At 39.9% G+C, this 18,708-nt stretch overlaps 1 protein-coding gene across 7 annotated transcripts in view; it reads right to left on the bottom strand.

Annotated features, from left to right (window-relative positions):
- The window catches only part of USP6NL (USP6 N-terminal like), a 131,023-nt gene that overhangs the window by 7,959 nt on the left and 104,356 nt on the right, over positions 1 to 18,708 (bottom strand). For all 7 annotated transcript variants that reach the window (XM_065050130.1, XM_065050131.1, XM_065050132.1 and 4 more), the window contains 5 exons: positions 16,087 to 16,207; positions 12,449 to 12,543; positions 9,823 to 9,888; positions 9,640 to 9,739; positions 6,403 to 6,555 (listed from right to left, as the gene is read on the bottom strand). In XM_065050130.1, the coding sequence (XP_064906202.1) occupies positions 6,403 to 6,555; positions 9,640 to 9,739; positions 9,823 to 9,888; positions 12,449 to 12,543; positions 16,087 to 16,207 (535 nt within the window). The remainder of the gene's footprint in view (positions 1 to 6,402; positions 6,556 to 9,639; positions 9,740 to 9,822; positions 9,889 to 12,448; positions 12,544 to 16,086; positions 16,208 to 18,708) is intronic.

Raw genomic sequence — 18,708 nt, 5'->3', positions numbered from 1 at the left:
TGAGGAACAGAGAGATGTCTGAATTCTACAAGAATGATTCCTGGAATAAGTGCTTTTCTATACAACCTATGATGTTTACACACAATGTTTAGAAGCATTTTAAAACTAGTAGTTAAGACAAAGCTGTCCAGTTGATCTAAGATTGTTTTGGCAGCAAGCACTGCAGTCACTAAATGTGCCTTTGTCTTCTGAAGCAAACAGGGCAAGTGGGTTTTTTCCCAGGTTGCCAGAATTTGAATGAGATGCAGAACAGGGTGACTCTCATCCTTATCCCCTATTCTTCCTTCAATAGAACAGCGTCCTAGACAAAGTTTAGTTCCCGGTTTAGTTATGGAGCAGGGACTATAGGATGTTTTCTCTTTCCTTTAAAAGAAAGGCAGTGATTTAGTTGGCTTGTATGCAGTATAGCATAAAATAGGCAAACACCACAAAAAATAGGGTGAAAAATGGGTGAGGAAGGAAAGAAATGGAAGTAGAGAGAGACAATTTAAGCAAAACAAGAACAATCAGGTGCTTGTTTGCTGCTGGTAAACATATTACCTGACATGAAAAGCAGCAAAGCAAATACGAGCAGAGCTGAGTGTTCCCAAAAAGATAAGAAATTCAAGTCATATTAAAGAAAGTTTCAGCCTCCTGACTTCTTCTGCTCTAACAAGTCTTGGTCACCACCCAGTGGAAGTTGATCTCAACTGCAAGACTTTTACAGATAATTGCTTCAGGAGGCACTAACAGCCTCATGCGTTGAACAGCAGACATATAATTGGAGTAAAGTGCTTTTAAGTGCTCTCTCCAGTGAATAACAGTCTAGTCCTTAATTTCAGCACCCGAATACATGCACTTTGACTACTCTAACACAGTTTTCAAGGATGGTAATGGTCATAAAAACAACTCTTAAAAATGACATCTCGATGTTTTGTGTTTATTTTCCATCAGTGACATCCCATCTTGCTTCTGCAGTTTACAAGTCCCAGAGAATTTTAAGGAAATTTAAGTGCCTGCACTAGAAGCTCAAGCCTGAAAATCGACCTCCGCTCGCCGTCCTTTTCACACCATCAGTGGCAAAGGGCTCGGTAAATGAAATCTTGCCTGACAAATTGGTGGTAGAACAAAATACATTTTTTGCCTTTCTGCTGCTTTTGTAGTGCTGACACTAAGCAAACTTACTTTATAAACATCTGCATTTAGATAAACAACAGAAATGTTAGGAAATTGGATCATCAACCAGAGGATGGAGGTGGCCAGTTGTGTGTCTATCAGCTGCCTGTGCAAAACTCATTTCCAAAATAAAACACTTTGTTTTATATCCCTAATTCCACATTTCTTCCACAAAATACTTTCTGGAATACAGTTCAAAATAGAAATATGAACAATGACCAATGTAACCATCTAGATGGTATTTTTAAAAGGCATGCAGGTTTCTAACAGTAAAGATTTTTAAATAATGCAAAGCCAATGTCTAAAACTGCTGAAAAGAATATACTAATTATATTAGTATAATTCCATATATTAATTTCCTTCATAATATTGCAAAGCAGTTGTATCACACAAAAAACAAGACATATCAATTAGTTTAGTTAATTAAAACATGAAGTGCATTGTATGAAATAGCTACTTGTATATTCTTCAAGCACAAGTGAAGAATCCATAATTCCTCTGAAACAAAACACAACCGAAAGAGACACCATCAGAAACACTGAAGTCAAGCTGACTTACTTATTTCTATTGTTTTGGCTGTCAAAAGCATATTAACAGCAGAAAAGAGACACTCTTTAATAGCTAATTGACTTTGTAAGTATTGCTGCATGGTCACAGGTGAGTACTTAAAATAGACAAAAAAGATATTAATTGTAAGTTTAATAAAATGTACCTTTAATGATAAACAGCAGGTAAATATTAAAAATTTTGTGGGAAACTCAAGACTCAAAAGACTGTGAGAACTAGAACAACTGAATCAGAGTTTAAAGCTGGTATTACCATATGCAGAGATGGTGAAGTTGAACACTAGGACATTGGCAGATTCCATTGGCACTATAAAAATATGTATTAATATATATGTATTAATATATAAATATCATTTACTAAGCACTACATTATTTAGGTAGTCCTACAGGAGTAACTTAGAGTAAAGCGGGAAATCCCATCCACATCTTGTGAGCATTTCAGGAATGTTGCTATTGCTTTAAATAACAGCCAAGAAAAGAATCTGCACCAAGAAATTTTGGTGTACACCAAGAGAATTCCTTTCATTATCCTTGAATCAAGGAAGAGATTGTCTGCTCTGTGTCAGATCTGGCTACTCGAGAAGGTGTAAACAGGATTCATATGAGGTTTAGGTGTGTTGTTGAAGAACCTGCCACGGTGTGACCATCCTTCAAGAAGTTCCAAGGCAATCTAGAAAAACATCAGTTGTATTTTCTACTAAATTTGCCTGAGGATGTGTCAGAGAAGTACTTTAAATGACAGTTTCCACTGTGTAACTGTCATAATCTGCCTCTCTGAGGGCTTGGCAGTAAAAAACAGGTTTATCCACACGTTTTACTGTCCCCATAGTGTGACCAGAACAGGGATGCCCACCTTGAGTTTGAGAATATCACTGAAGTTGCGAGCCATCCTCAAAAGGCTGTCGTTGCCAAGTACAGGCCATCCCACACTGGCCACCGCTTAAGACGAGATATTGCCACAAAGAGCAATGAAAAATCTGTGGTCTGCTTTATGCAAAATAGCCCTAGTGTTGTGGAAAACATTTCACTGACATCCCAAATTCGCACGATCCCCTTAACATCCACGTTCTGGCTGAGCATTTGAAGGGTTTTATCAGGGAGAAAGCACTAAACAAAGTCCCTTCATTCCTCTCCACTCTGAAGGGAACAAGGAGCTTCTTAATTCAGTGGGAGAAGCCACGGAGGAAGCAAGTCAGAGAAAGCTCCATCAGACAGACGCGGACATCCACTTTAAAATAACGCAAAAGCTATTACCTCTTTCAATATCCTACCGCAGCTTCCCCCGCTAGGGCAGGAAAATCCATACAGTCTGACAAAGGATGGCAGATGGAAAATTCCACTGAGCTTAATTAGCTCACAGCTATTCCTGGATGACTGATACTGATGCAACTGTAAGATGGAGACTCTTATTTTTCCTAACATGTGTTTTTACCTTAGCTCTTCAAGGTGTAATTGTTGCACAATGCAAAAATTAAAAACAAACAAACAAAAACAAGTACAACATAGGATGTAGTTATCTGATTTCAGAAAACTAAGATAAACATTATTTTCTCAGGCTACAGTGGATATTCAAACAAACAGACTGGTGGGTTTTGCATGTATTACTGCATGATATGTAATAGTTTCATAATTTTTATATGAAATTGAAAGGAAAATAGTAAAAAGAGATTGGAGGTAGTTAAGATAGGAGAGATAGACATGTGACAGTCTGACAGCCAGTCTGATAGACAGTCAGGCAGAAAGGGACCTGGGGGTACTAATTGACAGGAAGCTCACCATGAGCCAACAGTGTGCCCAGGTGGCCAAGAAGGCCAATGGTATCCTGTCCTGTATCAAAAACAGCGTGGTAAGCAGGACAAGGGAAGTGATCCTTCCCCTGTACTCTGCATTGGTGAGGCCACACCTGGAGTATTGTGTTCAGTTCTGGGCCCCTCAGTTCAGGAAAGACATTGAAGTGCTGGAGCGGGTCCAGAGAAGAGCAACAAGACTGGGGAAGGGACTTGAACGTTAAGACCTATGGAGAGAGGCTGATGGAGTTGGGGTTGTTTAGTCTGGAGAAGAGGAGGCTTAGAGGTGAGCTCAGCAATCTCTAGAACTACCTGAAGGGCAGTTCTAGCCAGGTGGGGATTGGTCTCTTCTCCCAGGCAGTCAGCAATAGGACAAGGGGGCATGGGCTTCAACTCTGCCAGGGGAAATTTAGGCTGGATATTAGAAAGCAATTCTTTGCAGAGAGAGTGATCAGGCATTGGAATGGCTGCCCAGGGAGGTGCTGGACTCACCGGCCCTGGAGGTTTTTAAACTGAGATTGGACATGGCACTTAGTGCCATGATCTAGTCAATGGACTGGAGTTGGACTTGATGATCTCTGAGGTCTTCTCCAACCCAGTCAATTCTGTGAGCAAAGCTGAACATCTAGAGAATGCTGAGAATCTACAGAAAAACATTATTGCCTGAAGACAGTGATTAGTAAAACCAAAGTGAACACCTGAGCAGGAAAACAAAAAAAAAAAAAATAATTCAAAGGCTTGTGAAATTCATATAAAGAACAAACGAGGCAGCCTCACACATAGTAACGAATCAGCTAGATTTCCAAGGATTAAATGATGGCATTTTATACTTATTTTGTGAAAGGTTAAGTAACGTTCTCATCTACCCATGGCAAAAACCTGCCACACAGAGAGGTTTTCCCAGGCTACTTAGAAATCACAAAGAAAAAAGTTCAGTTCCTCATCCAGTACTTCACTTTGGCTTTGCTTTTCCTATTTTAATCTTAAACCTCCTTTACTGATGTTGAAAAACAAACAAACAAAAGGCATTTTCTTGTCATTGGTGTCGTTTTAGCTATCCAAAAGAAAGAAAAACAATTACCATCCTGGAGTCTTATCAGAAGTTACATGTAAGTGTACAAAGTAAGAACCAAACAACTTGCATCCCATTGCCAAACTGTCTCAGCAAGGAGATACGTTCAGTACCCTCTACTTCACCACATTTGTGAAAAATCTACCCATCTCCAAACAATTAAAGTTTTCAAAGGGGAAGCTCCTTACCAGTCCAACATAACCACACAGAACTCTCTATTTAAAATGTAACAAAAAGCACACCCATGATCTATTTTCCGTGAACACAACTAAGTGGAATTGATGCCAAAAGACAAAATTGCTCATTGAGGTATTTGCTCACATCTCGTCACCGTGACCAAGCACTGGTTACAACAAGCTGTCTGATAAAGCTGACAGCTGAAGAGGAGTGCTGGAAAGAGCAAGTTGCTCTAAAGAGTAAGTCAAGATCAAAACTATGCTTATGGGAAAAGGCTGGAGAGAAGGTAGGATGGGAAGGCTGTGATTCAGAAGGGGAAGAAGCAGTGAGAAGAGGAACAGGAAGAACCACAGACTCACAAAACATAGTCTGTAGGCAAGGACTGAGCAGATAAAAAGACAAGAGCATGAACTAGGCTTAGATCCATTGTGGGTGGGAGAACACGTACAGGAGAGATGTTACAGAGTCAGAAAGAGGGTAAAACACAGGAACGGGGAGAAAGAGACATGGGAAACTCTGACAAGAAGCCAAGATGATGAGAACCAAAGGTACAGCAAGTGTTTAAAAGGCATTTAGATGAGGTTCTTAGGGATACGATTTAGTGCTAGAATTACGTTATAGTTGGACTCGATGAACCTGAGGGTCTCTTCCAACTGAAATGATTCTACAGTTCTATGTATGTAACTCCAGAGTGATTGATGTGCTGAAGAACCTGATGAAACAGTTATTTATTTGTGATGAGTAGTCCTGAAACAGCCCAATACTGCATGTAACAAACAACGTCTATAGAAACAGAAAGATGAAGTTCATTAATGCAAGAGCTTCAGAAACAAATTATCACACCAATGCTACATAGGCAAACTTTATTCTGACACTTCTTAACTGCTGAAAGCTAACCGTAGCAAGTTAACAAAGTTATTTTATGGTAATTTCTGCCTTATTTTTTAAAAAAACATGTATTCTTTCTCATATACTATTTTACAACTAAGAAAGAGAAATAAAAAGGACTCTGGATAATTGCAAGAAAAAATCTAATTAAAGATTGTGGAGATAATAGAATCTTAATACAGAGAAGAATCCTATACATGTTTCATAAGTAGCGCCCCACGAAACAACCATCTCCAATCTGCAACCAAAAAACATAAACACAACAGCTGAGAAGAAATGAAGAACTTAACTCAGTTAAATATCCAGAAGGTCCATCACCTGCAAACAACTAAAAAACTGGATTTGACTAATAAAAGGAACTATCTGACCTGAAGTTTTACAGCTAAGCAAGCTACAAAACTGCCTGGATTCTCAGACATCGCTGTTGGTTCAAATAATTTGAAACCTTGATATTTAATCTACAATCTTAAAGACTCTATAAATCTAAGTTAATAAAATTATGAAAACATCCATTGGATGTTTTCAAGTGCTTTTGCTATTAGCTTGCAACCAATAAGCAAAACACGCACATAAAAGAGAACAAACTCATGAAATGGAGTTGATTTGAAGCTGTAAAATATTTGTGGAAAACAAACAAACTATGCAGTGATGAAGACAAACATTTGCATAATTTTTAACAGCATGAATTAACACTCAAAAATGGACAATGTTCAAATAGCTTCAAATACCTAAATCTGCATGTGTACAAGTTTCTTACCAGCTACTGGCAAATCCAGCTTTGCTCGTTTCAATTCTGATATAGAATTTTGGAGCTGGTCTATTACAAAGTCATCTTCATAGAAGAAATCCTTGGCTAAAGAGTCCTGCAGGAATTCTACAAGCTCTTCCATTTGTAATTTCATCAGATGCTCTACAGAAGAAAAAGATCATACATAAAACAGATACCTTGATTAGGAGTACTTAAAGAAGGAAAACGTATTAGATACTTTGTTACCAAAGTAGAATGAAAAGCACTTATTAAGTAGATAACAGAACTTTACACTAGAAACGTATAAAATGCATTAAAAATTCACTTGCAAATCAGCATGGAAATGCTTTCTAATTCTCATTTTCTACTTAGGACAATGTTTTCCAAGAACAGGGATCTTCAAAAAGCTAAATATAAGTCACCCTCCTTCAGCCTTCTTACATTCAACAGCTTGAGGCCTTTATTTTTCAGCCTGCATCCTCACCTTACAAAACCCTCCTGTAGATCCATATAACATACATCATTCTCCCTGATTAACAGCTTTGAAATGCAGTAAAACATTTTTAAAATTGACATTTACGGTACCCCCATTCACAACTGAATTAACTTCCAGTGAAATGATGACAGCGGTTCACACTTCAGAAACATTGCTTCAGGCTCTCTGAAAATTCAGGTACTTTTTATTGCTTCAATTAATTCGGGTCATATTTTGAAAGTCATTTTACAGTTATCACATTATTTTTCTTTCCCTTTTTACACAGCAGTGAGGCCACGTTTCCTACACAAACCTATACCTGGTTTGCAAGGCTGTCACTGCAAACCTGTGTCACTTCTTCAAGCACACGTACCCCTTCAAAAGTTCCAGAATGTACAACTGCTATGCAAAACCCATCAAAAATATTTTTGCATTAGAATAAAAATGCTCTTGGCAGGTGTTCACAGAATGTCAGGGATTGGAAGGGACCCCAAAAGCCCATCCAGTCCAATCCCCCTGCTGGAGCAGGAACACCCAGATGAGGTTACACAGGAAGGTGTCCAGGCAGGTTTGAATGTCTGCAGAGAAGGAGACTCCACAACCCCCCTGGGCAGCCTGTTCCAGGCTCTGTCACCCTCACTGAGAAGTTTCTTCTCATACTTAAATGGAACCTCTTATGCTCCAGTTTGAACCCATGACCCCTTGTCTTACCATTGGCTGTCACCAAGAAGAGCCTGGCTCCATCCTTGTGACTCTCACCCTTTACATATTTATAAACATTAATGAGGTCACCCCTCAGTCTCCGCTTCTCCAAGCTAAAGAGCCCCAGCTCCCTCAGCCTTTCCTCACACGGGAGATGCTCCACTCCCTTCAGCATCTTTGTTGCCCTGCACTGGACTCTCTCCAGCAGTTCCCTGTCCTTCTGGAACTGAGGGGCCCAGAACTGGACACAATATTCCAGGTGTGGTCTCACCAGGGCAGAGTAGAGGGGAAGGAAAATCTCTCTTGACCTACTGACCACCCCCTTCTAATCCACCCCAGGTACCATTGGCCTTCCTGACCACAAGGGCACAGTGCTGGCTCATGGTCATCCTGCTGTCTACCAGGACACCCAGGTTCCTTTCCCCTATGCTGCTCTCTAATAGGTCATTCCCCAACTTATACTGGAACCTGCGGTTGCTCCTGGCCAGATACAAGACTCTACACTTGCCCTTGTTATATTTCATTAAATTTTTCCCCGCCCAACTCTCCAGCCTGTCCAGGTCTCTGATGGCAGCACAGCCTCTGGCGTGTCAGCCACTCCTCCCAGCTTGGTGTCATCAGCAAACTTGCTGACAACCACTCTATTCCCTCATCCAAGTCATTGATGAATATATTGAATAGTACTGGCCCCAGTACTGATCCCTGAGGCACTCCTCTATATACAGGCCTCCAACTGGACTCTGCCCCATTGACCACGACTCTCTGGCTTCTTCCCTTCAGCCAGTTCCCAGTCCACCTCACTACCTGATCGTCCAGACCGCACTCCCTCAGTTTAGCAGCGAGGATGCTGTGGGAGACTGTGTCAAACGCTTTACTGAAGTCAATTCCACAATGGCACTTTGGATAGCTCTCCCATCAGTGTTTTTAAAAGTAGACAAGAGACTGAAAAATCAGAATGCGTCTTGTGCCACATTCTCTGTTGGTCATCAGATCTTCTCTTTGCCATAAGCTACTCTTGGTAATGATTGTGGAGGAAGTTGTTATGTACTTGCTAAGCAAGCAAACCTGCACTTTTTTCCTCAGGTCTTCCCATAAAAAGAGTAATAAAAAAACCCCAAGTAGATGTTTATTTGCAAATAAAGAAGATAAACCAAAATGCTGAGCATAATGACTTGCCTGTAAATGTTTAGCTTTCTTAAGTACAATAATTAAAAAAGTAACCTTTTTCATTTTTCAAAGCAGTTTATGAACTAACTAAAGAAGACATCCCAGTGAGACCAGGAGTTCAAGGAGGGGAAACTAGAAGCAAATTAAGATATCAATTCTGCAGAGTTCATGCAGACCTCTGAATTTAAATAGAGTTAAATGACTTCTTTACGCAAGCCAAAGTACCAAAATAAGACCATCAAACTTTAGCTACAGGATATCATCCCGAGAAATGCTCAAGTGACTTAGAAGCTAACATCCATCCTCAAACGGATGTCCTTTGGAACTCAAGGTGCTAAATCACTTTGGGGAACTATGTGTAGATACTTGAGACAATTCTGTTCAAAATCTCAAATTTTACTGAACTGGAACGCAAGTGATGGAAGACAAGGCCACCTGGGTAGACTATCGAAATGCTGAATTTTAATTACATTCTTGGACAAACAGTGGTATAAAGAGAGACATACATGTCTGAGTTGTTTGCTGACAGAATTTCAGGTATTTTGTGGCATACTCTGGATTCTTTGTGTACTTTTTTCATTCATTTAAATCCTGTAGGGGCTAACAAACTGTTTCCAAACCATGGAACTACAACAGGTTTCGCCATTGTTTAATCAGCAATACAGCTCAACTCACGTCAAAGTTTAAATAACTTTCTTACTGTCATAAATATTTACCTTCGGCAATCACACACATTAATAAGGCAAAGACTTTTATCCCTCTGTGAATAAGGAAAGAATACCCACCAGAAACAGCATAAGGCAAATGGGAAAGAGATTTTTTTCACACATCAAGCTACAGAAAATTAGAACAAAACCAGCTGAATAGCTGTTTAGCACTCAAATGTATGAGAGATTTCTTACTTCTGTGTAGTTTCAGGATGGTGTAAGACATAGCAGTGAGAATCCGCTCTCCTTCAAGTATGTAGATATCCCAGATCCTGAGGCTTAATGTAAAGGGAGTCTGCAATGACAGAATCGGGCAACGCCGTGAAAACAGTGTGTGCCAAGTCAGAATTAAAAACAGAAACTGGAAAACATACTCACACGATCAAGGAAACACTGGAAAAACCACTTGGTTGTGTAAAAGCTTGTGGTCATATCCTGCGAGTCCTGTGAAAATGCAGTTTAAAAATACAAAAATCAAGTCATGTCCTGCACTGTCCACAAACAAACATTTTCACCTTGAGTCCAACTTACCAAATAATCACCATAAAGAATTTAACTACACGAAATACTGTTACTTCAATCTAACATATACGATTTCTGTCTTTCATAGTTTTTCTTTGTCAACTTCACCACCTGAAGAAAGACGCATTTGGAGGTGCAGATATATTAACGTGTCTTAAAACTCCATCTAATTCTTAAGACAGAGGTAACAGAGGATTAAATGCTCTCTCAAGAAGATAAATCAATATTCTGGAGCAACCAAAGTTCAGGCGCTGGGTCCATTTAGTCTTCAGTTTCTCTGTAGCAAGGCTGCCAATTCATGGCAAAGGTTGAAAAGATGTTGTGTCAAGAATACCTAATCTACCAGAAACCAGCCTGAAACAATCAAATTCTCCAAACACAAGACCTCAAAACACCACTTAGACTGATCAAAATTTCATTCCTTAATTAAGAGGCCTAATTTCTCCTAGAATATAGAGAGTCCGTAGGATGGCTAAAGCTTCTTTGCAGTTTCAAGGGGCTCTTTGAAATTCTTTACACAGACAAAAGGTCAAAGTAAAAGTTGAGAAGAAATTCTGAATTTGAACCTTGGGATAACATCATATTCCATGCTTGCAACATTCAGCTTTTCTAAAAAATTGAAGTATACAAATGCTGAATAAGCAATGGGCCAAATCGTTCTGGTTTATCTATGGGCTTTACCTTCAGCTTTCAGCGAGTTGAAACTGGCTCATCTTAGTGATACGTAAGAAGTGAGAAAAAATAATTCTTAATATAATTGAAATAATCCTTGAGTTTTTCATTTGGAAAAGCAGACAGAACAAAAAATACCTTATTTTGAGGTTTTTCTAACGTGTAGGAATAGGCATCAGCCTACTGAGACACAGATATAATGGCCCATTGCTTTCCCTGATAAAAAACTGATTGCTGTAAAACTTAATGCCACTAAACTAATCCACACACACAAAAGAACCAAGTTCTGCTTTAAAACTGAAAATAAAAGCATAGAATAAATACATAGGAAGAGTGAACGTGTTCTGGATGCCTCTAAAGAAGTGGCCAAAACTCCCTTAGAAGGGAGCTATCAAATCATTTGATTTCAATTAGTTTTTTCAGTTACTAAAGCAACTTTGAGCACTTTGCTGGAACTTTCTTTTTCAAGTGATCCAAGATGGGGGGGGAGAAAAAAACAAAAAGGAGTTCTTGATTAGTTCTTGATTATTAAATGCAGTAATAAGAGGTCTATAAGCAATACACAAAATTTCGCAACGTGCCAGCCCCAGGTTGTATCACCTCAACCACGTATAGATCTTTTTGGATTTTTATTAAGTATAAGGGCCTTTTTACAGCTAAACCCACCCAGTCTTCTTGGAATTATTCTTTATTTTGTTCCTGAAACATGACAACCTTGAGAATAAGACTATATTTCTAAGCAAGAATCAGTATCTTGCATGTACTGTAAAAACTAAATGACCAACTTTCATTTCAGAGTCAAGTTAGTTACAGAACTTGTCTTTTTTTCTTTAAATATGACAAGATCATATGCATGATCAATTTTTACTTGACCTTTTAACAGAAGAGCGTTCTTTTTCCTAACCAGATCTAATTCCATGTTATGAGCAGGTCTTCCGTTGTGTTGTTAAAAAGAGACATTAAATTCTATTTTACAATACAAGAGGCACACACGAGATGCAATTCATCATTGCCAAGGTGCTGGTGTGCTCCCAAAATTTATTCTTATTTCTTTTTTCTAAGGAGATAAACATAACATAAAGAAATTAATATAGTCCTGGGAAGGTAATGTTGGAAGCAGCCACCACTCTTAGAAGATGTTGCTGCAGCTGAGCATCTCTTACACTCTTCTTTTAGGACCTGAAAATGGGATTCTAGCAGAACCAATGTGATTGTAGAAGGAAATTCTTGGTGACTATTGGTAAGGCATTAGAAAAATAAGTTGTTCTTTAGAATAAATCAAGCCAATATTAGAAAAAAAAGAGCATATTATTTCCTATTTTAGAGCATTAGAAGAGACAGCGCTCAACATTAAGTTTAATGAAAATACTACTATGTGCAAATTTTAAAAGGACCATTCACTCCTCTTTTTTAAATAGAGATTAAACCAGTTTCATTTCTAAGTCACCCCTGTCCAGAGATGAGCCACAAAGCTCTACATACAATGAAGATTTGACAAAATGTATTAACACCAGCTCACTATACAGCAGTTTGTACCAGGCCAGGTAGAAGGATCACATATTTTCTTTAACACAGATGTCAAAAGTGAGGCAGACACACAATTTAATCACTGCTGGGATTCAGTTTTACCATCACTCAGCCAAGGTGCACCATGACTTTGTAATAAAAACACCAACACCTCTGCCTCTTGGAGCTTTACATTATATTTTTTTTAGATTTGAGGTATTCTTAACCCAATGGGTTAACATGAAGTGAAACAAAGTAGCAAATTGTAAACCAGTATTGCTTTAATTGTGGTATAAAGACTTACCAAATGCTGCTTAAGTCTGGACAAAAATTTTTTCAGTATTTTGTCATGATGTTCTTGAAACCTCAAGAGTTTTGGAAACCCAGGAATAAAAAAACCTAAGAAAAGAAGTTGACCACGTCACAGGTGTATTTACTATAAAAATGACATTTTAAAAAGGCATTCAGAGCTCTGAGAACATTATCATTCAATGAGCACTGTATCTGAACAGATATTCAGAGCAATATTATGATATCCACACACGGATGCGCGCATACTCCTGCCTAAATGACTGCAAGAAAACATCAATACGTTCCCTTAGCGACTATTAGTAGATTAGTAATGGTACAAAACAGCAGATTCATCAGTCCTATGTTAATTTACCTGCTATAAGATCATGGGGGAAAAAACCTAAAACTTTTAAAACAAGATGACATAAATCAGGATTATACCTAACAAATTCACAGTAGAAGGGCAAACAGCACAGGCAGCTACAAGAACTGTCTGCACTGAAGAAAACACCATTAAAAAACAACCAAAAGGGAGGGATATTCTTCCAAGACATATATCATTAATATATAGTATGAAGACTGTGAGCTCACACAACTGAAACTAAAGGCATATAAAAAACCTTGCGCAGTCTTAGTGATCATATGCTGGAGAAGGAAAGCACTAAGATCTCCTTTCAACTGAGTTAAGAGCAGAGTTAAAAAAAGGCTCAGAGCAAATACATAATATCAGCCAAAACACCTGAAATGTAAAGGGAAGCTGGTACAGATACACAGCAGGAAAAGAGACCATTCAAACAAGATCCTTCAAAAAGCTGAAGCTGCGTTCAGATCAGAAAAACAGAGATGATCAATCACTGGCTGTATAAAAACATGAGAAAGCAAGATCCCTCCCTCCCTGCCCCAAAAAAGAGATATTAAAAAAGTATTAATAGACTTGTTTTCAAGCATCTTGGAAATAGATGAGTTTTAAAGTTTCCCTTCCAGAATCTACAGTGATATTTACAGTAATGCTGCACTGTGGCATAAACTCCTTTAAAACATATACATGGAAAGAATCGTAGAAAATCTAGTTTGGAAGGGACTGATGAAGTTTATCTGGTACGACCTGCTGAAAGCAGGATCTTAGATTAGGGTGGTATCATTTAATAAATTATACAATGGAGAACATTTCAGTTATAATTAGAGTTTTGTCAGCATATCTATAAATGCAAAATTCCTTAGCAGATGTTGCCAAGACAGTTTCATTTGTGCATGAACACGGGGCATGATGGTTTATTTGCCCCGAAAATGAACTTCATCCAACCTCTTGGGCTGCTCAAAGCTGCCTCCTCCCCTTTCTGATGACCTGGCGGGTGCTTGTCCTGTAACTGGGGGGGAAAGGAGATGGGAAGGAATGAAGGAGGGAGAGAGGGAGGCCTGAATGGGGTATATTCAGTAACACTGATGAAGGCAGTGCGCTGGCTCAAGCTGGAGAAGTGGACCCATGAGAACCTCATGAGGTTCAACAAGGCCAAGTTCAAGGTCCTGCACCTGGGTCGGGGCAACCCCCGGTATCAATCCAGGCTGGGGATGAAGGGATTGAGAGCAGCCCTGCCGAGAAGGACTTGGGGGTGCTGGTGGATGGAGATCGGACATGAGCCAGCAATGTGCGCTTGCAGCCCAGAAGCCAATGGTGTCCTGGGCTGCATCACAAGGAGCGTGGGCAGCAGGTCAGGGAGGTGATTCTGCCCCTCTGCTCCGCTCTGGTGAGACCCCCATGCAGTGCTGGTCCAGCTCTGGGGTCCTCAGCACAGGACACACATGGACCTGTTGGACAGGGGCCAGAGGAGCCACAGGAATGATCCGAGGCTGGAACAGCTCTGCTGGGAGGACAGGCTGAGAGAGTTGGGGTGTTCAGCCTGAGGAAGAGAAGCTCCGGGGAGACCTTATTGTGGCCTTTCAGTGCTTAAAAGGGCCTGTAAGAAAGATGGCAACGGATTTTTTTAGCAGGGCATGTTATGACAGGACAAGGGGTGATGGTTTTAAACTAAAGGAGGGGAGATTCAGGCTGGACATTAGGAAATCTTTTATACTGAGGTTGGTGAAACCCTGTCCCAGGTTGCCCAGAGAGGTGGTGGATGAACCATCCCTGGAGACATCCCAGGCCAGGCTGGACGGGGCTCTGAGCAACCTGATCTGGGTGAAGATGTCCCTGTTCATGGCAGGGGTGGCACTGGATGAGCTTTGAAGGTCCCTTCCAACCCCTCTTGCTGTGTACATCCACCATCAGCAACCAGATGAACCCTCTTGTTCATCACAGCAAGTTCAAACAACGACCACAAAAATCAACCTGAGAAATTCCTGTTAGGAGTTCTTGATTAGCAATGCATTCCAAGGATAGGACTCCCCTGTTTTAAAAACGGTCCTATAGACTAAACACAAAGACATAAAATCTGGGAAAAGTTTTTAACTATTGTTTAACAGTCTATGGCATCTTAAAAGGTGACTGCGCCTATGTGAGGGTCCAATGTATCAAAATCAGATCAACTGATTTGGTGCATAATGAGTTAGACTTACCCCCCAAAACACCTAACATTTTCTATGACGTTTTAGGAGCTCAATATTCTACCCAGTTGCATTTGCATGGTTGTAGTAGCATAGCTCTTGATTATTATTAGATCTATAGGCTGGTTTGTAAGCTACTTCTAGTTTGTGTTATCATTGCATTAAGTTCCAAGCAAGTCATTGACTCTTGATGAACTGAAAAATTTACTTATGACACTGATCCTCACATCAGATAGCACTACTTGGTTTTTGTTGTTTGGTTTGGTTTGTCTCTCTCTTTTAAAAGAAGGTGAGAGCTTTGCAGAAGTATAAACAGGAAACTAGTACTTGGTCTGGAGGCCAATGAACACGCTGGAACATTGAAAAGGCAGGGAAGAAATCTATCACAGTATGAGAAAGTCTTAAGCAGGGAAAAGGAGCCAGAGCCTGTTGGAAAACTGCTAAAAATCCCCAAGTTCTAGATAATATTTACTTTTTCAGGCTTTCAAGAATTACAGCTTTTCTGAGACACTATATCAAAAACATCTAGAAAAGATGCCAGAATTCCTGGAGCTGTTCCATAGCAATTGCCATGGAATACACAGAGATCATCCTTAATTTGACATGGAAAGAGAGAAAAACCAGTAACATAAAAGCACCAAGACCGTGAGAGCAGGAACTGCTGTGTGAGGCAGAGATAAAACCAAGAACCCCAAAGTTAATGCCTGGTTATAGGTCTATTTTTACTGTGGATTCCTGTCCTGCCAAACGACAGCATAGCTGCAATATTATTTAACGCATTGTGTATTAGGTTTCCACTGCTATTTTACTGCTATATAGACATCTACAAACCCAGCTTTCCATTGGTTACATTGCCTGAGAGACTAAGAGGAAAGAAAACATCTGATTTTCATTAAGAGCTATTTGAAAGATATCACACAGAAAAACAATTACTTACAAAATTATGGGTAAGCTCCACTAACACCCAGTGGTCCCCCAGTATAAAGCTCCCATTATGTCTTATTTTACCTATACAGACAGCTCGGTCCCATTTTCAAATAATTTACAACTTAAAAGGTGAAGGTTGAAACCTGATATATATATAGGAAGTGAGATGAAACTCCATACCATGCATAGCGTGCTTTGGACCAGAGAGAAGTTTCACCAACGCCCAGAAGGCATCTTCTTCATTCATGTACATCAGGAGTAAAGCTGTGATCTGGCTCATTCCCTGACAGTATCCGACCTCCTGAACAAACAGACAGGGGAAATATTAAAACAAACGAAAACCTCATAACCATGAATTGTTCAGTTTTCCTTGAGCTAGAGGAGGAAAGAGGGTGATTGTCCTGATGGTGTAAGTTCCCCAATTATGGCACCAAAACCCACTTAATAATTAAACATTCAAAATATTGATAAGACAGAAGGGATGATACACAACCCTTCAACTGAAAAGTAAACTGCAAGTATTGACTGTTCATTAGAACTGTCTATTGATGGACAAAATCCGTATCAGTACTAATAATTTCACATAACTGTATAACCTTATTCTCCAAATCAATGTGTTGATCTGGTTGCCTTTTAGTGGTAACTTGGTTGTGGCTTTCCTTTCTTTGTTGTTTTGGTTGGTTGGTTTTGTTTGGGGGCTCTGGGGGTTTTGTGGAGACTTTTTGTTCATCTGTTTTGGGCTTTTTGTTTTGTGGGGACAGGGTCTTGCTTTGTTTTGCTTTCCAGTCAGAGCACGCAGGACTTTACAAGAGTGGCCTATAACTATAAAACTGCTCAAGTTTAGAAACTCATAGCAAGCAGATGCAATAAAAATATTGTTGTTCCAAAACTGAACTTGACTATTTCATCTGCTACTAATATTGACTTTTGTGGCAGGAACCAACTCTCACTATCATTAAGCTGCTCAGATAACCCCCTGATAGAATATTTATAAGGAAAATGACTCAATTGTTGGACTGTTTTTTTCCAGGATCACAGAATCACAGAATCGACTGGGTTGGAAAAGATCTCAGAGATCACCAAGTCCAACCCTTGGTCCATCTCCAGTCCATTGACTAGATCATGGCACTAAGTGCCGTGTCCAATCTCAGTTTAAAAACCTCCAGGGCCGGTGAGTCCAGCACCTCCCTGGGCAGCCATTCCACTCCCTCTGTAAAGAATTTCTTTCTAATATCCAGCCTAAATTTCCCCTGGCAGAGTTGAAGCCCATGGCCCCTTGTCCTATTGCTGACTGCCTGGGAGAAGAGACCAATCCCCACCTGGCTAGAACTGCCCTTCAGGTAGTTCTAGAGAGTGATGAGGTCACCTCTAAGCCTCCTCTTCTCCAGACTAAACAAGCCCAGCTCCCTCAGCCTCTCCTCATAGGTCTTATGTTCAAGTCCCTTCACCAGTCATGTTGCTCTTCTCTGGACCCGCTCCAGCACTTCAATCTCTTTCCTGACCTGAGGGGCCCAGAACTGAACACAATACTCCAGGTGTGGCCTCCCCAATGCAGAGTACAGGGGAAGGATCACTGCCCTTGTCCTGCTGACCACGCTGTTTTTGATACAGGACAGGATACCGTTGGCCTTCTTGGCCACCTGGGCACACTGTTGGCTCATGTTGAGCTTCCTGTCAATTAGTACCCCCAGGTCCCTTCCTGTCTGACTGCTCTCCAGCCACTCTGTGCCCAGCCTGGAGCGCTGCAGGGGGTTGTTGTGACCAAAGTGCAGCACCCGGCACTTGGCCTTGTTGAACTTCATCCCATTGGAATCAGCCCATTTTTCCAGTCTATCCAGATCCCTCTGCAGAGCCCTCCTGCCTTCAAGTTTTCAAGTTCTTAACAGAACTTTGCTCTACAGATAAAACCAAAGCATAAGAACCGCTATACATTTGGAGAAAAAAAAAATGCAACAATCTAATTGCAAAATAAAAACCTCGCTGTGGTATTCCCATCATTACACTTTAACAGTCAATTTTAAATAATATTATTCATGTAACTTGAAGATATTAGTCCTACAGTTCTGTAAGTTCTGCTTCTATAAGAGATATATAAAGATCTTTGCAGAGTTTTATTTCTCAGTCAAGGCTGCTTATAATGAAAAGCTTGAGACAACGTAACAAGTAAAAGACAAATTCCAGTAATACAAGTTATTTTATGGACCAACAATTGCAAGGAGACAGAAACCGAAACAGGATAGAAAGGTTTCATTTCCCAGAACTCTGAAAAATGAAACAAAGTGGTATTCAATTAGAGTAACTGCTTAATTTCACTTTCTTCTTAACTTCACATATTTTTACATTGAATTCCAGGGAGCTGCTGAAGGATATAAAATGAAAGATGTACAAAAATGATCAAAATGGGCACAACGAATGAGGAGATAGCGCATAAAAAGCAGTTAGATGTGGACATGATAGCATTGCTGTTTATTCTATTTTATGCATGCAGCCAAAAGCCATTACAAAATACATAGGTTTGTAACCATCTTGATGTAGTCTGGAAACCTAGCTCTACAAATTCTCATCCAGGACTACAGCCAAGACCAAGGGCTTAAGTAAAGAAGATGAAACATTTAAAAGCATTTTCCATTTGTTAGAAGCCTCCAGGTTACAAAATATGTCTGTTTACATCTTTCTGCAGCATGTTTTCCTTCCCAGCATTCAAATGAATGGGAGGCACATAAAATAACAGAAGAGGAAATATCAGCAGCATAAAACTCCAGCGCAGCACAAATTCATTATTCTTATTAGACACAACACTTA

Source organism: Columba livia, chromosome 1 (assembly GCF_036013475.1).
Source record: "Columba livia isolate bColLiv1 breed racing homer chromosome 1, bColLiv1.pat.W.v2, whole genome shotgun sequence".
Lineage (NCBI taxonomy): Eukaryota > Metazoa > Chordata > Aves > Columbiformes > Columbidae > Columba > Columba livia.
The sequence above is the reverse complement of the archived record's forward strand: the minus strand, read 5'-3'. Positions and strand labels throughout refer to the sequence as shown.